General features: G+C 40.0%; 2 protein-coding genes and 1 non-coding gene across 3 annotated transcripts; all 3 read right to left on the bottom strand.

Moving 5' to 3' along the window:
* Window positions 1-775: 775 nt before the first annotated feature.
* On the bottom strand, window positions 776-5,838 carry LOC102720574 (4-coumarate--CoA ligase-like 5). Its single transcript, XM_015838163.2, has 6 exons — window positions 4,608-5,838; window positions 4,305-4,494; window positions 3,295-3,440; window positions 3,116-3,183; window positions 2,273-2,375; window positions 776-1,298 (listed from the first exon to the last, which is right to left on the bottom strand). Exons 1-6 carry the CDS (start codon window positions 5,646-5,648, stop codon window positions 1,173-1,175), a joined length of 1,674 nt encoding a protein of 557 aa, XP_015693649.2. The 5' UTR covers window positions 5,649-5,838; the 3' UTR covers window positions 776-1,172.
* Window positions 5,839-9,853: 4,015 nt separating this feature from the next.
* On the bottom strand, window positions 9,854-9,927 carry TRNAI-AAU. Its single transcript has one exon. It is a non-coding gene; the product is annotated as a tRNA-Ile (tRNA).
* Window positions 9,928-9,929: 2 nt separating this feature from the next.
* Window positions 9,930-12,653, bottom strand: LOC102720297 (GDP-L-galactose phosphorylase 2-like). Its single transcript, XM_006646507.3, has 7 exons — window positions 12,183-12,653; window positions 11,647-11,759; window positions 11,496-11,555; window positions 11,154-11,396; window positions 10,882-11,067; window positions 10,556-10,804; window positions 9,930-10,444 (listed from the first exon to the last, which is right to left on the bottom strand). The coding sequence occupies exons 1-7, from the start codon at window positions 12,271-12,273 to the stop codon at window positions 10,205-10,207; spliced, it is 1,182 nt and encodes a 393-aa protein (XP_006646570.2). The 5' UTR covers window positions 12,274-12,653; the 3' UTR covers window positions 9,930-10,204.
* Window positions 12,654-13,416: the final 763 nt, after the last annotated feature.

The following is a 13,416-nucleotide window of genomic DNA, read 5'->3' as shown; positions in this document are numbered from 1 at the left end:
AAATATCATCACACATATCATACACATATTTTATCTTGCACCCATGTGCAGCTGGCTACAAATTAATATCCCATCTCTTTTCTCTCTCCCTCTCATCTCTTTAAAATATGCTTATAAGCTGGCTTATAGCTTGCTGCTGTACTGCTCTAAGAGCAAGTTAAATAGTATAGCCAACTACTAGCTCTAATTCATCTATAATCAATCTACTAGCCAATTCATAAGATAGTTACCTACAAAACATTAATAATAGTTCCACATGTCATACATATTTTGTTTTGGAGCCCGTGTACAGCTGACTACAAAAGTAACCCATATATATTCTTTCTCCTCTCTTTAAAATATGCTTATAGCTGGCTTATAGTCTGCCATTGTACCCGCTCCGATGATCGATTGGTCTGGAATCAACCACAGGATTAAAATAATTTGAATCAACCACAGGATTAAAAGAAATCAAAATTTACGTACAAGTGTACGACTAAAAACTGAACGTTTCCGCCGCTATCCTTGTATAAGGAACGAGTGCATGCTACACTAAAGCCCTTATCTTTTTGTTCATATTTATTTATACATATATACCAAAATATAAATTTAAAACTTAAATTTAAACATGGTTAGGGTTTTCTCATCATAATCTGTCTTTTATCTTTACTTTTTCACTTTTATATCGCTAAAAATATATATAAAAAATTTAACTATAAAATATTTTTAATAGTTAATAAGATGTTTCATTTATGCTTATTAATAGCAGACTGATGAGTGATGAGGCTGATCTTATATGCTACCTACTTCAGACCAAAACAACATATTCCAGATTCTAGTGTCTAATTACATTCAACATAGAATGTTTCTTTTACAGTGAAAGCAGAAATTCGGCTGGGAAATGGGCATCAGATTGCACTATTTCTTTTTTTTTTTACTCGCATATATGCAAATCCAAGCGGAAAATATCCGGTATCGAGTGTTGACATGGAAACAGGAAACAAGATGGACATCTGGAGGTCGAATGGTCAGCTAACACTGATATAAAATTAGTTCATTTCCTCCAAAATTTCCAGAAAATTCATCCTTCCAAAGGAGTCTTCAATGGGTAAAGCATAGGTCATATGCACTATCTCCAGTTCACTATGTACACAAAATATTCCCTACTATACTACCGCAGCAAATTGCATTTCTCAAAGCTTGGAGGCACCCATGGACAGGGCCTGTTGCACAAGCTCCCGCCGAAGGATCTTCCCTGCAGGCGATTTTGTTATTGTAGGGACAAAAGCCACACGTCGCACCTTCTTGTATGGCGCAACCTGTCAAATGAAAAACATTTAGAGTTTGAAGAAGAAACTGCCAAAACGACAAAAAGGGCTCGAAAATTATGGCATGCTGAAAGAATCACTCATATAATTTGATTAAAAAAAATTTAACGGTGCAAACTAAGGGGTTGTTTGGCTCATTGCCACAATTTGCCTTACCATGCCACAACTTAAGTAAGTTAGTCAGGTTTGACTGAGTTAAGCGTTCGTTTGGTTCGTGCCATACTTATGGGAAGATTCTTTTATCATTATATGGTCCAATATATTATTGACTTATAAAAGTGTGACAAGTTTGCACTCTTCTAACTAAGTGTGGCTTTAATTTTGTTGGCCATAAGCTAGGCGTGTTAGCTTAAAAAGGTATGGCAATGTTAGACAATTTGAGTATGACATCCAAACAGCCGCTAAGATTTTCCATCCATAGTTATCTCTGCGAACAATATGCTAAACAATATTTCTACGATGCATTTTCGCAGCAACACAATGTTTAAAGCATCCATGATTGGAAGCAAACCAGTGCTGCTTACATAATTTTCTTTAGATAAAGGACGATGATACCAAACCGCTAAGGATACCAAAATACTGCTCCCCCGATTCTTTTTAATTAACATTGTTGACTTTTGGATTTATGTATAACCTTTGTCTTATTCAAAATTATTGCCCAAATATGCAAAATTATAAATCATACTTAAAGTTATTTTAATAATAAATCAAATCATAACAAAATAGTCAATAATTATATAATTTTTAATAAGACGAATGGTTAAACGTAGATCCAAAAGTCAACAGTGTCAATTAGAAAAAGTCAGAGGGAGTAGAACAAGATCCAATTAAAGTTCAGGATTTGCTACAAATTGCTCTAGAAGGCAAAATAAATTAAAGATGATTACGATAGACACTTAACAGGTTTAAAAATTTTATCAGGCAGAATGTAACATTCAGATCATTAAAAGGGAGATCATGCATACATGTTTTGCGACATAATCCATGACTTGTTCCTTTGTAATATTTGAATTCGGCTGCCTTACTATGAAAGCCATTGGTAGTTGCCCAGCTTCTTCGTCTGGATATCTGCACAGCACAGACAGAAGAAACATCAAATTTGTTGAATGGTAAAGGAAGCTTACTGGATAATTTGTTTTCAAGCTATCTGAAGTTTTAATGCCTTATTCTTTTTTCTTTTACTCGCAAGCAGGGGCGAAGCCAGGATCTGATTATGAGGGGGCCATATTGACCAGTAATTGTGAAAAAAAACGCAAAATATACATTAAGATTCATTATAGATAATATATAATACTCCGTATAATGTAAAGAAAGAGCATATGATAATACAAAAGAAATAGGTCGATAGTTATACCACATACAAAGCATACATATTATAAGCAGTAGTAATTGTATACGAACTAAAAGTCTAGGTAAATAACTAGATACAAAAATTAGACATAGACAAAAGGAGAGAGAAATTATATATCTTCCAGTATTAACTACTACATTCATTTAAAAAATAGCAAAATTTAACTATCTATTTGGTCAAATATTTTGTCTAAATACATAGTAAAAATTGTTATATTTTTAGAACGGAGATATAATACCATTTTAGAAATTTAATTATGTTGTGGGCTGCCATTAGGGGAGGCCAGGCCCCCTGGCTGCGCCCCTGCTCGCAATTATTATCACTTGCAAGATTCACAAGCTCCTAAACAGTGCAATTTTCCCAAAACAAATCTATATTTAAGTTTCTTTGAATTAATTTTTAGAACTTTTCAAGTTTGTTATAATTCATTTATTTGCACCCTCGATCTTGTACTCACGGGATAACTGCCGCATCAACGATTTCAGGATGGGACTGCAGAATATGCTCCAGTTCAGCTGGAGGTACCTGACACAAAATTTAAACCACCATCATGCAAATAGAAACTTGTGAGATAATTTCCCCAGGTGGCTGGCGTGAATATAAGTCTTGAACTAGCTGTGCACCTATGGTAGTTACCTGGTATCCCTTGTACTTTATCAACTCCTTCAATCGATCCACGATGTATAGAAAACCATCTTCATTGAAGTAGCAGAGGTCACCTGTTTTCAACCAGCCTTCTGAATCAACCGTTGCTGCAGTCGCCTCATCATCACCCACATAACCTGAAAAACATACGCATAAATGATACTCCTATAGTGAAACAAAGATTCAAGTATTAAGGCAAAAACACAGTGTGTTAGATGTCCTTGCATATACTGGAAAGTGGAAAGGCCTACAATCAAAACATCAAATCCATCAACAAGCTAAATATTGGCTACAATTATTTTGGGTTTCTACATCCATGTGTTTTTTAAACTGTAACACAACAATTCTAGAACCAGAAGTACAAATTGGACAGATCAGATAAAATCAGCTAGTAGGCGTTGAAGACAAACTTGATGTATGACCAGCACTAACTTTCTAATCTCTCATAAAGCATGGATGACAAATCAATGTAGGACCACATCACATATGGCTGGTAAGTGATGCCTCCATACAAATAAAAGAACTTCTGAGAACACCTCCTCCTACTGGCATGCTGGCCATCCATCAAGTAGCAGGACAAGTGTCCAATTATCAGTTGCAAATTGCTATTACTTACCACATGGCCCGCCACACTATCATGTTCTGAAACTACACTGATAACGAAGACACTAAAAGGTACAAGCGAGCAAAGCGAGATGATCATTTGCACTTTAACCAAACAAAAATTCGCATCGTTTACATGATGTGAGAATACGGGATGGAATTCTCACACAACCCTTATATATGGCAGACAATTGACTGTATATTACCCTTCAGAAAGAATCACCGATAACATAGTACTATATATGGAAAGTTTCAGGTAACGAATCATTGTTGGTGATAATGTCAATTTTTTTCCAGGCGCACTATCTCATCTAGTAAACAAATGCGGCTATAATAGAAGATTAATTAACGCATGCACAACGTGCAGTCAGCTCAATGAATAGCAGGTTGCTACTTGCCTTTCATGACGATTGGGCCTCTGACCCAAAGCTCACCGCGCTGCCCTGGTCCGAGCTCCTCACCGGTGGAGGGGTCTACTATCTTAGCCTGCAAATGCGAAGCCAGCTTCCCGACTGACCCGTACATCTTCGACTCCTCCGGCCCGACTGTGGCGGCCACAGCGCCAGACGACTCGGTCAAACCATAGCCCTGCAGATCATATGGACAGTGTTTAGTTTGATGAGATTCACTGATGCAGTAGATTGGTTGGATGAGATTCAGTAGATTATTCTGCTGCAGACTGCAGGAGATGAATGCTTAACCTGAACTATCTCCACGTTAGGGAAGACGGCAGCGAATTGCTCGGCAACCTCCCGGCCGAGGGGAGCGCCGCCGATGCCGATGACGAGCAGTGAGGATAGGTCACGCCGGCGCGCCTCCTCGTACTTGACCATGGCGACGAGCACAGGCGGCGCCGCGGGCAGCAGCGTCACGCGGTATCGCTCGATGGCGCGCAGCGCGGCGATGAAGTCGTACCGTTCCATGAGTACGGCCGTCTCCCCCATGGCGACGGACCGCAGCGCCATCATGAACCCGAACACGTGGAACAGCGGGATGGGTATCAGCGTCACCGCCGGCGGGGGTGGCTCATCGCCCGCCTCGGCGGCCTCCCTCGCCACCTTCTCCCGGTTGTCGGCGTGCATGGCGACCAGCGAGATGAGGTTGCGGTGCGTGATCGCGACGGCCTTCACCCGCCCGGTCGTGCCCGACGAGTACAGCACGGCCGCCGTATCCGACTGCCTCACCGCCACCGCCGGAGGCGCCGCCTGGCGGCCGTCGGTGCCCAGCCTCTTATACTCACCCGACCCAATAACAACGCACCTCACATGGCCGGGCAGCTTCGCGGCCACCTCGGCCACCGCGAACGCGACGACCGGCCTGGACAGCTCCACCTGGTGCGCATACTCCTCGGCCGTCGACACCGGGTTGGCAGGCGACACGACGGCGCCGATCGACATGAGCGCGAAGTAGAGCACGGGGACATCCAGCCTGGAGGGGGCGACGACGAGCGCGACGTCCCCGGGGCGGAGGCCGAGGGAGGACCACAGGCCGCAGGCGAGGGCGCGGACGGCGGCGAGGAAGGACGGGTAGGAGACGGCAATGCCGGTGGCGGCGTCGACGAGCGCGGGGCGGTCGGGGAGCGGGGACGAGACGAGGGAGAAGGCGTGGGCGGCCGCCGTCATCGGCAGCGACTCCGGCGGCAGCTCGCCGGCCGAGCGGGTGCTGTGGAAGGTCCGCGTGGCCGCGCAGAAGCCGCTCCGCGGGTCGATCCCGGCGGGCGAAGGCGGCGCGCGGTCGGCCATCGGGGCGCGTGGGGCTCCGGTGGGGGCGCGGCCGGGGGAGAGGTCGGAGATGAGACGGAGACGAGGAGGGAGGGGATTGGGAGAAGAACAGAAGGGAAGACGGCGACGTGGCTAATCCCGGACGTCGTACGATAGCATACACGGGCGACGGTGTTGGGGTACAGATCCCAGTGGTCCTCCTGTCGTCGGGAGTCGGGACGATACGGCGTGCTCCGTCCTTTCGCTTTCTCCTATATTTATAACACAAAATTTAAAATTTAAAGTTTTTTATAATTTTTTTAGTTTTAATTTCTACTAGGTCACTAATATATATAAGTTTTTTATAAATTATTGTTTACGTCGTTTGGCTCAAGCCAAATAATCACCCGGTACCACGTACTCCCTATAAAGTGCTTTGTTTTATTTCCATCTCACACGCATCCCTACAAACCTAAAATTATATGCTTAGTTTTGGATATATGATTGTTCATTTTATTAATTTTTATTTACATATGTAAAATTATAAGTTAGGTTAAAGTCTTACGGTAATAAATTAAATCATAATAAAATAATTAATAATTATATAATTTTTGAAGAAAATAAATGATCAAACAACATATTTACAAATAAAAAATAATTTATGAATTAAACTTACATATACATGTTCTTAGCAATCTAAGATAAAAAAATAAACTATAATAAAAAACCTAAATCATCTTAATTTAAGTTCAAAATTTAAGGTTTGATTAAAAGATTAACAGAAGTGCAATACTCGTACTCTTCGTCATTCCAGCAGATAAGATTGAACAACGTAATTAAAAAACAACAACAACAAAAAGATATCCCTACCGTTGTTGTGATATTACGTTCTAGTGATATTTAAGATTCACCCTAGATTTTCACTCGTGCCGGCCATAGATAAAGTGGAAGAAGATAGATTTTCACAATCGTTTTTTTTTTTTTGACCGCGACTGGCTTTTATGTCATGACGTTTATCCTGCTGCTAAGGTAAGACGTTGACACGACAAGATAATAACAGTTTATTTCGTCACTCCACTTGGCTGGTAGTCGTTGTTGATGCTGCCAACTCGCCATCCCTGCTTACATACCAGCTGACTAATATCGTCGTTATTATATATATATATATAAACCATGTGATCTCTAACTAACTATTCTCTCGGTCAGCGTCACTTTGTTTAGACAAATTAAGTGTCACTATCAGTGCCACGTAAGTAGAAGAGACATAGAAGACACTTGCAATATATTCGTGCTAACACTACGGTCTAATTTATAATTTAATTATGTACATTAGATATTATAGATTCATTTTAATGCAATCGTATATGAAACCAAACATTTAAATTTATTTGTCTATCCAGCATTTACAATTATATATAAACCAAACATTTGAATATTCCTCCAAAACAAATAGAGCTTTATGTTCTATCTTGAGTCGGATCTATAGTACTCGTCGGCGTATATATATCTACGGTAAATGTCGTGACTTAAGTACTTAAGGTCGCTTACTCCACTAACACTAAGTAAGCGGTATGAAAAACATAACAGTAGATTAGTATGTGATTAATTAAATTTTAGATATAAAAAACTTTAAAATGGATTGATAAGATTTCTAAGCAATTTTTCTATAAAAATTTTCTATAACAAAATATACCGTTTAGCAGTTTGGAAAACATTTGTAAAGAAACGAGAGAGTATGAGTTAGTAATCATGTGCAAAGAAGCGACCTTCTAATATGATAACCGATAAGGAGACTCCGGCCCCGTTCGATAGGAGCATAAGAGTAAGGCTAATAATATAGCCAATAAGCTGGCTAAAAGGTTAGCCCACTTATATAATAGTTAGCTCTTTATCATTAATGCATGACCCACATGTCTCTCTTACCTATTTTCTTGATTCTTGTGTCCAAGCTGGTTATAAGATTACAGCCCACTACTCATCTCTCTCCTCTCCTCTCTCCTCCACGTAAACATTTAGCCAGTTTGTAGCCTGCTATTATACTTGCTCTAAGTTAACTTATGTCCCTACCACGGAAAATATAGTAATAGATTAATACATGATTAATTAATTATTAATTATTAAAAAAATATAAAATAGATTAATATAATTTTTTAAAACAACTTTCCTAGAGAATTTTTTTGCAAAAAATACACCGTTTAGCCGTTCGGGAAGCGTGCGCGTGAAAAACGAGGGAGACTTAGTTAACTACCGGTGGGTACGGCCGAACGCGGCCTCCAGCACCAATCCTACTACGTTAGGGTGATTATTTAACTTTTGATATGAAAATGTTAATTAATATATTTTTATATATTTATTTTTATTGATATAAAAGTCTAGATAAAAAATAAACTAAAAACCTAAAATTAATTCTAAAATTTAAATTATAACCACGGTAAAAACGAAAAGATAGCGGTGGTGGGCAGTGAGCAGTGCGGAGGAGCAGCACCACGCCACCACACATCAACGAAGAACAGTACCCACTGGTACAGTGAGCGCCTCATCACTGCTAGTAGCTGGTCGGCTGGTCCTGCTCGATCTTTGTTTACCTGTGTTCATCAATGAATTTCCCTGTTCAACATTGAAGAGAGAGATCCATCTATCGATCTGATGCCTCCTTCCGTTTCATTCAAAAGAATTATTAAAAAACTAAAAAAATTAGTATTGTTTATATTTTATTATTTAATAACAACAACAATATTAATTAAAAAATTAAAATAAAACGAATAACCAAATATTATTTTAAAATCTAAAAAAAATATCTTAGAGCAGAGGGAATACTTATCTGCCACCGCCTTTGCTATTTGGGCGATGAGATTGCTTGGCTGCCTAAGTTGGTGCCCGACATCATGGTGGCTGAGGAAGATGCGGCCAATCCAACGTGCATTTGATGCTGCTCCACTTGTGGTTGGCCATAGGATGCATTCTCTTTTCTTTCTTCTTATGTATTTATTTGGCTTTTGTGCGTATCTTTGTATGTTTTTTAAAAATTATATGTACTTTTATTACCTCGTAATTTTAAGATGGATTTTTAGCTCTATAGCAGTTAATTTTAGGGTTAATTAAATTCATGTTATCATAAATTTGATAGTTTTGAAACATGTTATTACTATTCGACTAATTGATATTCGACTAATTGTAAGAATGCTATTATAATTATAGAACTATTTCAGATATGTTATTTTTCGACCAAATTACCCTTTGCACATATAAGGGCGTTGTTCAGCAGAGGGATAATATGGTCCATTTTTTTTAAAAAAATATACCTAAAGAGTATGAAGTGACATATTTCGAATAGTTCTGAAATTATAATAACAACATTACAATTAGTCGAATAGTAATGATATATTTCAAAACTAGCAAATTTATAATGTCATGGGTCTAATTAACCCTTAATTTTACCGTTTATATACTATTAAAGGAATATGAATTAAAAAACCACCGTTGTTATATATATGCATGGTCGTCTCCGGAAATTAGAGGCTCCGGTTCAAAATGCTAATTGGGGCCCTTTAATTACTGGCCAGTGAAACTAATTTTACTCGTCAAATAGATAACTCAAATATAACAAACATTAGTTGTTGTTGTCGGTGTCGAAACTGTCACTTGGACGCTTCGTTCGTGCCGTTGGCCTGCTACTGCTGTCGGCAACGACGCAAGGCGGATATGAGAGGGTGCGAGGATGCGGATGAATACGAGAGGTCGCGATGATGCGACTTGGAGCTCGTCGCTATCATTTTCACTTCCAATTGTTGCTTCGTACTGGGTCGAGGGATGCAAGGTGGGACCTATGAATTTTGGGGCTCTGTGCAGTCGTCCACCTTGCACTTGCTTGTCATCGGCCCTGTATATATGTATGTATAAGTTTATTTTATCTCAAAATTCTAAAATAGATTTTAAACTTTATATCATTTAATTTCATCTTTTATATTATTAAATAGATACGAATTAAAAAACCGTCGGTGGCCACATGAATTTTTGGGCCCTATTCGTACTTGCTTGTCAACGGTCTTTTATATATATATATATATATAAGTTTATTATATCTCAAAATTCTAAAATAAATTTTAAACTTTATAGTATTTAATTTCATCCTTTATATTATTAAATAAATATGAGTTTAAAAAAACTGCCGGTGGCCATCGTCGTGACGAAATATGAAAAGAAGAGAAAAAAGGAAAAAAAAAGAAAATAGGGAAAAAAATCAAAAATGGCCCATGCAGGTCTCGAACCTGCGACCTTCGCGTTATTAGCACGACGCTCTAACCAGCTGAGCTAATAGGCCAATCTGGTTTGAATCAGAATAAGATTGATTAAATAATCACAAGAGATATTCGTCTATCTGAATGAACTAGAATAGCTCGGCTCTCAAGACTGGAGAGCATTAGTCAGATGATCTAACACTACATGATTTTTCTTTTGAAAGGTGCTACAAGAAATTTATCGTCGGGGTTACGTTTTAATATTGTATATTTGTCTGAACCCTGAAGAACATATCCGGGCCAACTTTTTTATTGCACCTAAAATTTATAAATCGGTATCTCAAAGCTGTTTGGCCTCCTTTATTCTTCAGGAGCTGCAGTGGACAGGAACTCCAAGATGCAGCTCTTCAATTCTTGGAATTCTGATTCAGACAGAGATGCTTCAACCAAAAATCTGCTCATGGTTGCTTCAGATGCTTCATCGTAGTCCTCTTTCCTCTTCAGAACCAAATGGCCACTGAGTTCCCAGACAGCTGGATTTATTCTCATGTCTAGGAACTGTGGGCTCGCTTTCCCGAGGGCCTGCTTCTCAGCGTAACACTGATCGATAAATTTAGAGGGAGACAAATGTTCAAGTTGTTATCACACTGCTACTGTGGTAGAGTATGCGAACTTTTCGGAAGTTGATCAGTAAGTGTTCAAGTGCAGTACCTGTGGTAGCAGGAAAACTCTCTTGGCAGATTCAGATATGAGGACATTGAAAGGCCTGTTATTGTCTTGCATGAAAATGCTGACTCTTGAAACCACATCTGACAAATCCTCCAGGCATGATCCTCCTTCAAATGCAAAACCACTAACTGGGTACTGGACCAACTGAAAAATACTAACATCATTCTCCAGAGTCGCGAGTTTCTCTATCGGTGTCTTTTCGACTGGATATTGCACTTTCAGATAGTATGCCTAGGAATTAACATGTCAACAAGAGGACATCATAAGACATAGAGTTAGAACCAGGAAAAAGCTATGACATGACCAACCTGGAAGTGGAGGTGATTGATAGTTGCAAAGCCACCCAGACTGTTGTAACCAACTCTGAAAAAGGGATTCCTTGCTTCCCTTGCAACATACATGGCAAGTAGGAAGCTCTCTTTATCAACCCTCTGCGGTAAGCAATCCTGGACCCGAGGGATCAAAAGCACATGGCAGTACCCAATTGGACTCACCTGCCAAACAGATAATAACAAAAAAAAATCATACGTTCACCACATTGGAGTATAAATAATCATGAGGGGGTGGGGTACTAACTAACATTGATCAGAATGGCACTAGGAGAAGCTGCAAGAGCATGAGGAACATTGCCAAAGTACTTTTCAGAGTCATCTTGAGCTTCTTCCAATGTGAAGATCACTTCCTCTAGGCTAACTTTCGTGAAATTGAATTTTGCACCATCGAAAGGTTGGATCACTTGGTTCATTCCAAATTGCGTAGGTCGCTTCTTCTGGTCACGGCCTTCTATTAATGTCGCCACAAAATTGTGTTCACCATGTAGTATCTGTTGCATAGTTATATAGGAGAGGAGATTCAGCTAAAGATTTAACCAAATCACCAGAAGGTGTCCATGCATTTATTCTGAGAAGAATGTAGCTAGTACCTTAGTTTCACAAGAACTGATGTCATGGTGAAACAAGCCCCTTGCCTTGCGGTCGTCCCACTATAATAATAATAATTCATGTTTCACCCAAATTCTCAAAATCAAAGATAAGTTGATTAAAGCCATGCTACTAAGCGCAAACGCTACAAACCTCTTTAAAAAGTTTGCAGAGAAATGGCGATAATTTTGGGTCACTGTCCTCCTCTTTTGTCAAAGAACAGCTCAGGTCAAAACCCTTGTTGGCCATGGCAGTTTTCCTTTCAGCTGGCAGCAGTTTCAAACCATAAAAACATCAGACACTTTCCTGCGGTACATTGTGCTCAGTAGAAGCTCCAAAATATTACGAAGTAACACAAATTAATATAAATTTCATTTTGTTCATCTTTCTATGCATAATAATACTACATTACGGATCACTTGTGCTGAAACTATACTGCAGCGAACAACAGGGGAAGTGCATGCCCACAGAGATTGGAAAAAAACCTATGTCCAAATTAATCTGCAGTCTATGCTGCTCAGTCATCAAAACCCAAAGGTTCAGAAACAAGATGAATCATCATAAGCAAAAACTATCCAGCAGCAAACCATCTCTCTCTTCTACCCACACATCGAACAATCCCAAAGCACAGAAAGATAGCAGCAGAGCTTGGAGGCGCGAATTCGGGTGGGGGCGTGAGTAATCAGTACCAGGGAAGTGCCGCCGCGCCGGACGGCCCCGGCGAGTGCGCGACGCCGCGGGAGCAAGCGAGGACGGAGCGAGAGGTGGGGAGATGGGCATGCAAAATGCCCCCTTTTCCTTCTTGATGAGGGGGAGGCCTCAAGAACAGAATTGGATCTCACTCGGAGCAAGCAAAGCTCCCCCCACCCCACCGCCAAACTACGAACTAGTTGCCGCTGGATGCGTGGATTAGTGGTAATTTCGAGCAAGCAAGACGATGAACTCACGCGAATCCCCACATGGACGGGGTCAAAGCATCGATCTTGCTTCCGCAGCTCTGCTGATGAACACCCCACGCGAGGCTGCCAAGACGGAATTTTTATTTATATGTTTTTAATTAAAAATTAGCAAAAATAGATTTTGTTTGAAAAAAATAACAAAAGTAATCCCCCATGGATCAAGTGCCCAGCGCTAAAACACCCAAATCTGACGTAGCAAATGCCCATTGGCACCGTTGAACACAAACTTCCATCGGCGGTGTTGAAACGGGTAGTTAATGATGCCCATCACATTTGCAATTGGTCTCATTAAAGCTCGCATATTGAGTGTTAAGAGCATTGTCTGTAAAATGTTCTTGTTTACGAAGAAAGAGGAGGGGCGATTTTGCACCACCAACTGATAAGGCGTTAAGCTGCTAGGAGGGCTGCCTTTAAAATTGGTAGTCTCTATTTTTTAAACGCTTAGAGCTTAGGAATCCACACACATTTGACACGTCTGTATATCGTCTAACTAACTCACTATTATATATATACTCCTGTTACCTTAATGATTGACGCCGTTGAATTTTTATACATGCTTCACTATTTATCTTATTCAAGAATTTACATAATATTAATTATTTTTATATCATTCCATTTGTTTTTAAATATACTTTTATGCATATATATAGCTTTACATATTTGAAATTTTTTTTTAAATAAGATAAATAGTAGTAAACGATATCAAACGTGTAGGGATAGTGATAGTATATATATAAATAAAAAAAGGTCGAAGACGAAAGGCCCTCCACGGCCCGAGCAGTACATGGGCTTATTCCCTACTTTGGGCTACATGGCCCATTTCAATTGGGGTTCGTAGCAGCAGTAGAAATGTTCGGTGTGGCTGACAAGTGGACCCAGTAGTGCTACTGTGGGGCCCACTAACGACGACCGCGGGTAGTGGGGGCGGTCTTCTCGACACGACCGCCCGAATGGGAGCGAAGAG

The sequence above is a fragment of the Oryza brachyantha genome, chromosome 1 (assembly GCF_000231095.2).
Source record: "Oryza brachyantha chromosome 1, ObraRS2, whole genome shotgun sequence".
Classification (NCBI taxonomy): Eukaryota; Viridiplantae; Streptophyta; class Magnoliopsida; order Poales; family Poaceae; genus Oryza; species Oryza brachyantha.
This window is presented reverse-complemented; position numbering and strand designations above follow the sequence as displayed.